Below are 12,605 nucleotides of genomic sequence, written 5' to 3'. Positions count from 1 at the left end.
TGAACCGTGACCACAGAATCATTGTTTCTAAAGAACTGCTCGACCGCGAACACAAGATGCTCAACGCTCCATAGCAATTGAAACTGCATTGTCTGAGCTGTCTGCCAACGGTTGTCAAATTCAATACCCCTACTCGTTGCCTAATACTAGAGATTTAAAAAACATGCGTTTCCTCTGCTCCACCCTGTATATATGTATTACACACAACGCTAACATTTTTAACACAACGTAAACAAAAATTAAAATAATAAATTCGACATATTTCAAATTATCTACTTACCAATTCTTTAAGCCGATTTCCACTTCGCATCCGAATGTTCTTAAGTATAAATAAAGCAGATTAAAATATAAATAAAGAAAAATCATTGAAAAATCAACGAAATTAAGGACATGGAAAAAATTAAGTGCATCACATATCGAGACAATTGTATTAAATAGACAAAGCAAAACTGAAGCAGGTACTACAACGCTAGGTACCATTTAGTACAAATAATTATATCTTTACAATTTTATATTGCTAATAGTACTCCTGATTTTCACTTTTTTTTTCTTTCTTTCAGATTACACGGTTGAAATTTTATCCCAGTGGTGAGATGATCATTCACAGCAAACATAACTTAAAATCATTACCTTTTTTGTTACAATTACAAATAAATCAAAATGGCTCGTTTTTTAAAAAAAAAAAAAAGTTTCAACAAAACAATGAAATTTTGATAAATCGCACCCAAAACAGAAATTTTTACAGTGAAATTCTCAATCTTTTTTTATACACATTATCAAAACGTAAGAGCTGCATCCTGCAACTGAAGAAGGGATAAAACAATTCATTCCACATGTATTGGTGTACTAGAACATTACATACCGTACTTTTATTCACATTATTATATTAATTGTTTGTTTTTTTTTCAAAAAGAAAAGGACAATAGCATGCCTGTACAATTAACAGAGAATATACTTTCTCACATTGTTAGAACATGGTTAACTACACAGAAATTCCATCATATACATATTTTTTCTTGTCACAGTTATAGAAGAGGTAAATGTTGATTATTTGAAATTCATACATAACACATTTGCACAAACGCTGCATATATATATATACACACACACACACAAACATATACAAATACACACACACACATATACATGTCACACTACATCCATTCAACGAAGCCTTTATGTACAGTTTTACTTTAATATCAACTCTCTCGTCATCACTCTTATAAACTGGGTATTACACAATGACAAACTTTTTTTCTTCTTTCTAATAATTATTTGTAGCTGTATTTAACTTGAGTCAGGATCAGTAACTTGGTTCCTATATCGGTAATTTCTCCTAGATCTGTCCAGTCTATTTTTAAATCGTTTAAAAACTACCCAACTAGGATTGGAACTATTATTATCTTCGTTCCTGGTGCCATTTTCACTGTGATGATTGTAGTTATCCTCTGAATTATTTTCATTCCCATTTGTTTCTACAGTTCGTGAGTTGGTCACACAAGATTCTACACTGCTACAAGGCAAAATCACAATCCCACTATCCGGCGTTCCAGCCCCTTGGGAGTTGTTGCATTGTTTCCCGTTCGGCGTGACAGCAATATCTAGCATCGTATTATTACCGTTACTATTTTCCTTCAGATCCTTCTCTACTACGGCTTCGTCTCCTGCTTGTTTGACACAACCATTTTCACGATTCAACTGTTTCGAGTCACTATGATTCCGTGACTCAGGAGTTAAGGCATCTTTACTGACTGAGGAATTAGGAACTTTTTCATTGGTACTATCAGAGCCACTACTCGATTCGGCATCGGGCACTTCGATTGATATTTTTTCCCGCTTTTGGCGCAACCATCGAATTCTCCACTCAGCTACACGATCTTGAATCGTTTGCACTTGTTTTGACAAAATGGTGGAGCTATTGTTTGTGTCGACATTGTTAGACATTGAGCCACTAGTACTCGGCGTGTCAATTGTTGAATTTCCCGTGTCGGAGTCGGAATCATCATCATCTACATATTTTTTACTTAGTTTTCTTGTCTTCCGTGGCCGTTTGGAGTTGTCATTCGAACTGTCACTATGCGACGAAAGGTGTCGTTTCCTCTTTTTTCGTTCGTATTTCTTACTATTACTACACTTAACTTTTAGATCAGTCTCTACAGAAGAATCGGAACTGTTCCTGTCACTTCCTTCATTGCTCTTATCATCACTAGAATCAGAACTACTATCATCATCCTCATCGTCGTCGTCATCATCATCATCATCATCACTGTCGTCACTATCTTCTTCCTTTTTCTTTTTGGAAGTTTCACCATCGTCGCTGTTACTATTTGTTTCCACCGTTTTACGAGTCGGAGGGAAAAAGTCTGGTAAGCGGGGAGCATAGCGACGCTTCCTTTTCACGGAGCGACGCGGCTTCTCGAGTTGCTCGTTGTTCAACTTGGCGCGAGCCAATCGCATCAACTGAGCACGCTTCTTCGCTATTAATTGTGCGATTCTATTTGGACTGTCTCCTAATTGTTGGCTAGTTTCTTCATTATTTTCTGAAACGAAATTGCAAACAATTAATGTGTTAAAGCTTTACTTATGATAAGCTTGTAATATATCTTATAATGAAAATAAAACATAAACTTGCTTCATACAATTGTATTTAAGACAGTTCTAGCAAGATAGGCGTGTAATAAAAATGGTATTTGTTTCAAATATTTCACTTAAAAGCTTATTTTTTAAATTCATTATTTAAAAAAATGAAATCTTTAAGTTTAACGTCCCACGGCTATGCTAAAGGAGACGGTGATAATGAGAAATGAGTGAAATGGTGGAATGAAGAAAGTGGGAGGAAACGGGAGAATCCCGGGAAAACCTACGAGCATGGTATTTGTCCACCACAAAGTCCACACGGCGCGAGCTGAGATCGAACCAGGGATCCCAAGCACCGGAGGTGAACGTTCTACCACTGAGCCACCGCGCCCCCAATTCATTATTTAAGTTTTAGCACTAGTGCGTTTAGTTTTCTCTAGTATTTTTGACGGATTTTAACCCCAAGCAATTCATTTCTTTCGTCAGCATCAAAGAAAATACGTGCCATGTTTCTTTAAAATCGGATAAATTTTATTACAAGAGTCGTGGAACATACAAGACACTAATTGCATGTTGAGCTGAAGTAGAAGTATGCTTACGCTCGCTTCAACAATTTACTTTGCTGAAGGCTTTTATTTTAGAAAAGCAACTAGAATACAGAACTTATAGAATTTCCTTTGGCAACTACACGTTTATTCAACTGCTGGAAACAATTCTACAAACCATTCTTCGAAACCACTTCCTGGTATTTCCTGTATTGACTAGAATATAGGACTTGCTTGAAAACGCTCGGTACATTCTTAAATATGCGTTTATTTTCAATCCCTTTACCAGAGTTTACAGCAAAAAATGAGGCGTTAGAACAACACAAAATGACTACCAATTTACCGTGTTACTTGTGCGTTAATTTAACACCAAAGACATCGCCTTCCGAGCACATTAGAAGTAACTAGTAATTGTCAGTGAGAATTTGAAATGGATTTTATTGTTTGCAATGAGCAAAGCTTCACGCAGTATATTTGACATTTATGCCAAGCAACGAATAACGTAATATGTTTCGCAGTAATCAGTCACTAAAATAGTTTTGTAAACCTATGATTTATCTGACAACAATTACACGAGTACCAGTGCTACCATCTGTTATTCTTATATCCTAGCACATAAAAATAGATAACAACAGATGGCAGAACTATTACTTATGTAACTATTGTCACACAATTCATAGGTTTACAAAACTATTTTAGTGACCGCTAAGAGAGGACATAACTATTTTTTTTTCTTTAAGTTGTGCTGCGACCAAGGAGAAAAGCCATAAAAAGCCATTGCTCATTGCTAGCGACTTTTGGAGACTATCACCCTCTTTTAAACCGTAGGTGTCAATTTCATTATAAAGCTCTTATATATATATATATATAGCGATTATTAACTATCTCGTATATATAATCGTTTCGAAACCGAGAACAATTTCAAATTTTTTCTAAGTATATTAGGCTTACTTTATTGTCTTCAACGCCAGTTCATGAAATGATGTAACCGATCACGATGATGGCTCATGAGCATTCAGTCTATCAGTTCCACCAAGCGCCAATGCTTATGGCTTTCTAAATCTAAATTCGTTGCTTCGTAATTCAAATAGCTCTTCCACAAGCCTTATGATTCTGGACCAACATTAACAATTCTATGCACCCACCTGGAAAAGCACAACTGCTTTTCCGCCATTCGCAATAAATAAGTGCAGGATGAATTTTAAAGTGATCCAAATTAAACGAAGCAATTACCTCATGATACGCCTCCATAATGGCTTACTTGAAATATTTCAAGAGGATATAGTGGCTCAGTGATAAAGCGACTTCTAGTGCGAGAAGTACCCAGCTTGATCCCCGACCACGCGACTTTGTGATGTTAAGCTTGTTTGTGTGTTTTCTCGAGGTTCTACTTGTTTCTCCCACATTGTCATTCCAACAATTCTTTCATCATTCACCTTTTTGATCATTTGACTCATTTAGTCTAAAGGGCATACGCGTGAAATGTAAAACTAGCAATTTCAGTTTTGAAATATTTTAAGAGCTGCTTCTGACAAAATTGACATCAAATTTAAATAAACTCACGCGAAGAGTGAAAAAATGACTTACTGGACAGGGACCTCTAACATACCGTGCCGATAACGCATCAGCACAGTGTGACAAGAGTCTCGGGTTCCAGTCTCGGTCCAGTCAACCACTTTTTCACTCTTTGCGTTAGAATTCGCACCTATAGAGGATTTGGTGTATAAACTTAAAAAGATGGTAGTTTCTTCTTTCATTAGTATATATTAAATAAACTGGTTACGGAATGTAGCTTTCAAGTTAGTTACAAATCAATACTGTAAAACACTTTAAGAATTTTAATAATTATTATTTTAAAAAATATCCGTGCTGGGATTTGTTAGGCTGCCTGTCAACGTACTGGGATGGTGTTTCATATTTGGTATGACCAACAGGAACATTTTTTTTTTTTTTTTTTAAATTGATTTGATTTCAGTTTGACGTCACTTTCAGTAGAAAGGGTATATGGGATGTGGATCTACTACTTACGGTGAGATCCGAACCACATGATTTCCCGCGCGGAATTGAATCCGAGTTTCCCGCATTAAACGTGTATACTAGAGGAACATTGGGAGGGAATAAATAATTTTAAAAAAAGAAGAAAAAAAACACACATGCCAATGTCAAAAGCAAATATTCTGTTGTATTTCAAGCATATCCAAACACCTAGGTGTGTTTAAACAGAGGATTAAGATCAAAATCAGTCGCAAAACCACATTACAAACTGACAGTAACATTTTTCAGCATATCCAAACACCTAGGTGTGTTTAAACAGAGGATTAAGATCAAAATCAGTCGCAAAACCACATTACAAACTGACAGTAACATTTTTCAGTTACGCTGAGAAGCATAAATCGTGAAAATGAACTGAAATTTTTAGTTTAATGTCCCACAGATACGCCCTAAAGGATTAAGGAGATGAATGGTTAATGCTAGTGAATGATTGTGAAAGAATTGATGGAATCAGAATGTGAAAGGTACACCAGATCCTCCATAGGTACGAATTCCGTAAAACCAAAGAATGAAAAAGTGACCGACATTCGAACCCGGGACCTCTGACACATCATGGCGATGCGTTAACCACTACGCCACCCAGTCCTCTTTCCAGAACAACCAAACACTCTCTCACACTGGAGATCGGTGTTCTCGTCTCGGACCACACGAGTTGTACCACAGATCCCTACTGTGATTGCACAATCCTCTGCCCATATACCGAGCACCTTATGTTATGACGTTGAAGAATCGATTGTTTTCTCTTTTCATTAGTATATATGAAAATCACAACCGTCATAAGGTGCTCGATATATGGACAAAGGATTGTGCAATCACAGCAGGGGTCTATGGTACAACCCACGTGATCGAAGATGACAGCACCGACCTCGAGAGTGAGAGACTGGCTGTTCTGGGAAGCGGTCTGAGTGGCGTAGTGGTCAACATATCCAATGGTGTCCACCACCCCTCATATCCATGACGCAACCCCCCCCCCCACCTCAATTGTCTATCCGTAGGTGTTCTTCCATGAAAAAAAAAATCTTTTCGATTAATTTTTACACCCCCTCAAACATATTTATATAGATTTTTACCCCCCGCCCCAAATATTTCAATGACGCAGTTTGCGTCATAGCCCCCCTTTGTGGGCACCCTTGACATATTGCCACGATGTACCGGAAATTCCGGGTTCGAGTTTCGGTCCAGTCAGTCACTTTTTCACTCTTTGTGTGTTAAGGTAGCATAGTTTTAGATTATCTTTTGTGGATGCTTATATAAGCAAAGACGCTTTGTTTATACAAAATAAATAAATTTTATTATAAAACTCAATGTCTACTAAACAACAAAACATCTGTCAACGTAGCACAACGCTATACGTAATATATTTTCTGTACTTCAGAAATTCTCCTGTTTTTTATCACACCTATTAATGTAAAATTAGAATCTGAACTCGGAACTAATGATTAAAATTCACTTAACATCACTGATGTATATATTAATGTTTTCTACGTGGCCCCGCGTAGCGTAGTCTCTAACGTTTTCACCTTCGGTGCGAGCGGTCCCGGGTTCGATTCCCGGTGGGGTCAATCGGTCGAAAAAGTGTAACACGCTTTTTCAGGCCAGCCACCCTGAATGAGGTTTTCCTGGATTTTCCTCATTCACACCAGGTAAAGGTGGTACCTATCTTACAGCTCCCAGGCCGCTTCCCTCCTTCCCCTTCCTCGGATACTGTGCTCGCCGAGGGACCTCATCCCTCATGTACGTGACGGACTAAATGCCAAGAGCCCAGAAATCTAAATCCCTAAAACCAATATTTTCTAAGTAAAGAATTGTGCATAATGTATTACTTTCCTATTAATATGACTCTATTACAACGGTATATATTTAAAAAATTAAATATTAAAAAAAAAAATGTATGAAAGAGGACAATAGTCCGTAAAGCATGATGAAGAAATTGAATTGAACACCACATTCACATGAAGTTTTACAGCGCTATTATGTTAACAAGTGTTGTCTTGTTAGGATTAGGATTTGGAATTAGATTTCTGGGCGTTCGACATCTATGCCCATGTTAGCCCGTCATGGGCTGACGGATGACGTCAATTGACGATCATACTATCTGAGGAATTGAGGAAGGAATGAAATGGTCTGGGACTATTATGTTAGAAACCATCCTGGCATTTACCTGCAGTGAATGAAGAAAACTCACGAAAATCTCATTCAGGACAGCTGGCCTAAAAACCTTTCATACTTCTTCGACTGAGTGTCCGCACTTGGAATCGAACCCAAGACCGTTCACACCAGAGACGATAGTGTTACGTGGGACCTCAAACGTTTTCTTGTAATTTAACAATAACTTATGTATTATCTGTGGGGGTGCTATAGGACAATTGAATGGGTGAGTTGAAAAAGGAACACATTCCAAAAACCTCAACTTTCAAACACTAGGTGGAAACATGAACGAGTTGTTCGATTTTTCACTCATACGTTCCCGTAGACTTCATTAAAGAGGACTTAAAATTAATGAATGCATTCCCTGTTCCTCTCAAGCGTTGTAGATACATATACAATGAATCTAACCATCCCAGTTTAGCTTGTCTATTTTCTGGAATGTGTACCTTTTTCAACTCACTCATTCAATTGGGAGGTGATTCCTATAACGAAGGTAAGACGAAAAGTATAGCGCAACCTGGGTGCACAAATGCTTCCTTTCGGAGTTATAGGCCGCCGAAAATATTAAAAAAAATATAAAGGACCATACCTCCAAAACTATGGGGCCTACTCTGATAGGGTTAAGACTTCACTTAGAAACTAGTATGTGCCCTATCCAAATATTTAAGTTTCAGAATCCTGCGGTACTTCCGAAACAATTTTTATACAGGTACTTGGTGAGCACTTCAAATTAAATGCTCGTAGCCGAACTCACTCCATAAACATTGTTGCATGAGCACCGCAGAATTTTGAAACATATATTCTTGGATAGGCACATATTAATTCCCGAGTGAAGTCTTGACCCGACTACGGTAGGTCTCATACTTTTGAAGCTATGGACCTTTAAAGTTCATTTTTTCATGTTTTCGTCAGCCTATAACTCCGAAAGGAAGCATTTGGGAACCCAGGTTGGTCTATAAGTTTTGTCTTTTCTCGCGATCCAAACTTTGTCGGTGTTGTTCTGAAAAACCCTCTCACTCTCTCTCTCTCTCTCTCTCTCTCTCTCTATATATATATATATATATATATATATATATATATATATATATATATATATATATATATATATATATACGAGAGAGTAGATGGATAGATATAACTCTTTTAAGAAACAAACCCTACAAATAGACAAAAGCTTTTTTCTATTTTTTAACTAAATAGCACAAGTGACAAATAGAGACGTACACAGCATCCTAATACAAGGTGACCCCACGAAATTAGGTAGCACTGCGAATATCTAGGACACGAATTATCCAAGATAGATGGTTGTCAAAAAGTATTAGAAAGATCTTAATCCAGCAATGGATTGACAGTTGTTGATAATGGTATATATGCGTTTCAAATATAAATAACTCTCACCACTACACTCATGTGATCCCAGTTTTCATTCTTGATATCTGAGCTTTTGGGTTAAGAAATAAACCGCTTATTCCTTGTTCTGAAAGATTATACCCTGTAACCGTAAGAATTTCTAAAAACAAAGGCCGTTAAACTAAAATTTACTCTTCCAGGGTATAACTGGATAAAATTTACTGTTATGTGTGGATATAACAAACGGTTCTGCTAACTCGGAATATTTAAAAAACCGGTTATTGCGAACTGGCTGAATAACAGCATCGCTATATATATATATATATATATATATATATATATATAGGGTGTTTCAAAACAACACCGACAACGTTTGAGAGATGATTCCTGACCGCAAGATAAGACAAAATGTATAGACCAACCTGGGTGCACAAATGCTTCCTTTCAGGGTTATAGGCTGACGAAAACATGAAAAAATGAACTTTAAAGATCCGTAGCTTCAAAACTATGGCACCTACCGTAGTCGGGTCAAGATTTCACTTAGGAACTCATATGTGCGCTATCTAAAAATACATATTTCAGAATCCTAAGGTACTCACGGAACAATCGTTATGGAGGCAGTTTGGCTACGGGCATTTAATTTGAAGTACTCACCAACTACCTGTACAAAAATTGTTGCGGAAGCAAAGCAAGATTCTGAAACATTGATATTTGGACATGGTACATACTAGTTCCTACATAAAATCTTGACCCAACTGCGGTAGGTCCCTTAGTATTGGAGCTATGGACTTTTAAAGTTCATTTTTTCCTATTTTCGGCAGCTTATAACTCCGAAAGGAAGCATTTGTACATCAGATTAGTCTATACTTTTCGTCTTATCTTGGTATCAGGAATCACCTTCCAAACGTCGTCGGTGTTGTTTTCAAACATCCTGTATATATTAGTAATTTTATTCATATTTCTTCATTTAGCTCACTCTTTTTATCACTTCATTTGGTTCATACTTTTGTTAATAATGGCAACGATCTAAATAGACAAAATTCGAAGAATAGACTTACGTTATTTCTATTTAATTACACTGACTCTCAACGCTTATACAAAAAGTCAATACTGGCAGGAAACCTTCTTACCTCGAATTCTCGTAAAGCAAAAAAACTGATATTTCAACAAGCTTTTCATCCTGCAGTTTACGTTGGAACATAACTATGATGAGAGAAATTGTTTAATTTTTTAGGTCAAAAGTGTGGACTGCTCTAATTGTTACCCGTTATCTTCAAAAATGTATTCAATCTGTATATATTTGAATTTACCACTTTACAAAGACCTGAAGTAAATAGGTTTCCACTTATAGAAATATATTTCTTGTGTTATTACTAGTAATTGCGGTAAAAATGCACACAACGATTAAGTAATTTCTACCAATTATTTCTAGATATTCAAAATATTGAAAATAAGTCCTGGAGAGCAGTTACCATTAACTTGGCCGTTTTCTTCACGGTTGTTATTGCTTCTTCTGGAATCTAATGCTTCAATGTAAGCTGCAGCTAGTGCCTGGAGCTCATTTGGATTATCATCTGAAACAAGAAATTATAACTATTTCACTCATCTGATTTTTTTATAATGTATTTCAAGATTTAATGAACATTAGTGTAAAATGACAATTAGCTGTTGCAGGACAATTGCTTCAAATATTAAAACTATACATTCAGATGGCCATTAAAGGAACTAAATTGAAGCATGATTATAAGTATTAAACACTTAAATGCATCTAATTATTTAATACCACAGAATTTAACCCTCAGGCACTGGTAAAAAGTTCCCACGCTTGGATAAATTTTTAACTTCAATCTTTAATATTAATTTCAAAACGCTAAATTGAATAGAACTATTTTAAGACATATATATCAACGGGATTGCGAGAGAAGTGATCTCGAAGTTGACATATGAACAAATATAAACATCGTGAATTTGATTTTTTCCCTCGTGACCCCTTGGATGGGTATGTTTGAAAATAGTGTATTGAAATTAAATAAAATGATATCTTTCAGTTTTACGTCCCTGGTTATGCCGGCTAGGCTAAAGGAGACGGTGATGATGACAAATGAAGAAAATGGTTGAATAAAGAAAGTGGGAGGAAATGGGAAAACCCCGAGAAAAGCTCACTTGCGCGAACTGGGATCGAACCAAGGACTCACGCACCAGAGGAGAACACACTATCACTGAGCCACCGTGACCCCAATAGTTTTATTGAATTCAGGATCCTGAAATTAATATAAAAACCACAACTAGAGATTTATGCAAGCGTGGGCCCTTTCTACCAGTTGCAGGAACGTTAGCTTTTTTTTTTTTTTTTTTAAACAAATAAACACTGCTGTTTCAAGAAAAATCTCAGTTTAACGTCCCACGATTGTGCCCTTTCAGCTAAAGGAGACAATGATTAAAGTAAATGAATGATGATAAAATTGGTGGAATTAGAATATGGGAGGAAATGGAAGTAACCCGAGAAAACCCATGGAAACGATGTTGTCCACTACAAATTTTACTTGGCCGGGGATTGAACCAGAGACCCCACATACCAGAAGTAAGCACCCTACCACTGAGGCACCGTGCTGCCTTATTGCTGTTTTAATCACATCTAATGGTTTATATTATATAATGAAAAAAAAAAAAGAAAACTTTGCCGGTATGGTTAAGCTTACCAATGATATTTATTCAGGAAAACACAATCGCCCGTATCTTCCCGGTAAACTATAAATGGGCTCAAGTGAGTTCAACATGTGGAGTGGATTATTCCATCAGCAAAGTCAGAGCTAAAAAAAATCTTCTCAGATCTATAAGTTTCAGGTAGGATACATGTGTAATTTCGAGCTACCAGTGAATGTGACAATTACTTATGAATTGGAAACTTCTTTAGTTATTGTAAACTATCCACTAACGTAGTATTCTTATTTTTTAGTTTTTTTCAGCATGTTAGCGGTAAACCAAACTATATCAGTAATATATATATATATATATATATATATATATATATATATATATATATATATATATATATATATATATATATATATATATATATACAATTAACAACATAATAAATGAGTGAAACCGGAACATTCTGTATTTGAAGCTATTATATAGGGTGTTACATAAATGCATTACAATATTTTGGGGACAGATTCCTCACATCAAAATAAGAAAAAAGTTCATATGGATCTATGCTCAAAAGTGCATAGTTTCGGAGTTATAGGGTGCAGGAAACGTGAAACAAGTGAACTTTAAAAGTTCATAGCTCCACTACTATGGGACCTATCGTAGTCAAGGCATCAATGGGTTACTGGTATGTGAACTATCCAAATATCCATCTTTCAAAACTTCCGGTACTTGCACAATCCTTATTAGAGAGGTTGTTTGGGAGTACTTGATCACTCTCCACCTACCTCTCTAAAAATTGGGTGTGCAAGTACTGGAGCATTCTTAAACATGGATATTTGGATAGTTCATATACCAGTTCCTCAGTGATGTATTGACCCCATTACTATAGATCTCATAGTAGTGGAGCTATGAACTTATTTTACTTATACAGGGTGTCTACTAAAATTCCAAAATGAAATTTCGTGACTTTTTCGTGACCTTTTCTTCACCAAATCATAAAATTTCCTAACATCTTCAAGAGCAAATTTGGGTGTGAATTAGGCCGAATTTTCATCCATGCGATAGAAACGTACTTTGCTTGCGATTTGGTAGCGTCTAAAGCCGACCATAGACACTTTTCGTTTTATAGAACGAAATTTTTACGTTTTATAGAACGAAAGTTTCCAATCTCTACTTACATTTGTACAGTTTAAAAAAAATCGTGACCCAAAAGCTAAGTTTCGTGACTTTTTCGTAATTTTCATGACCGTTTTCTGATTTCGTGACTTTTTCGTGATA

General features: G+C 36.2%; 1 protein-coding gene across 1 annotated transcript in view; it reads right to left on the bottom strand.

Annotated features, from left to right (window-relative positions):
* Nucleotides 1–678: 678 nt before the first annotated feature.
* Nucleotides 679–12,605, bottom strand: part of LOC145663878 (uncharacterized) — a 56,800-nt gene continuing 44,873 nt past the window's right edge. Inside the window, exons 9-10 of the mRNA XM_081730020.1 lie at nucleotides 10,145–10,246; nucleotides 679–2,540 (exon numbers count right to left, since the gene is read on the bottom strand). Coding sequence (XP_081586146.1) covers nucleotides 1,288–2,540; nucleotides 10,145–10,246 — 1,355 coding nt within the window. The 3' untranslated portion in view covers nucleotides 679–1,287. The remainder of the gene's footprint in view (nucleotides 2,541–10,144; nucleotides 10,247–12,605) is intronic.

Source organism: Thermobia domestica, chromosome 11, assembly GCF_964235325.1.
Source record: "Thermobia domestica chromosome 11, izTheDome1.hap1.1, whole genome shotgun sequence".
In the NCBI taxonomy this organism is placed as follows: domain Eukaryota; kingdom Metazoa; phylum Arthropoda; class Insecta; order Zygentoma; family Lepismatidae; genus Thermobia; species Thermobia domestica.
Note: the sequence above shows the minus strand (reverse complement) of the source record. Positions and strands in the feature narration are given on the sequence as shown.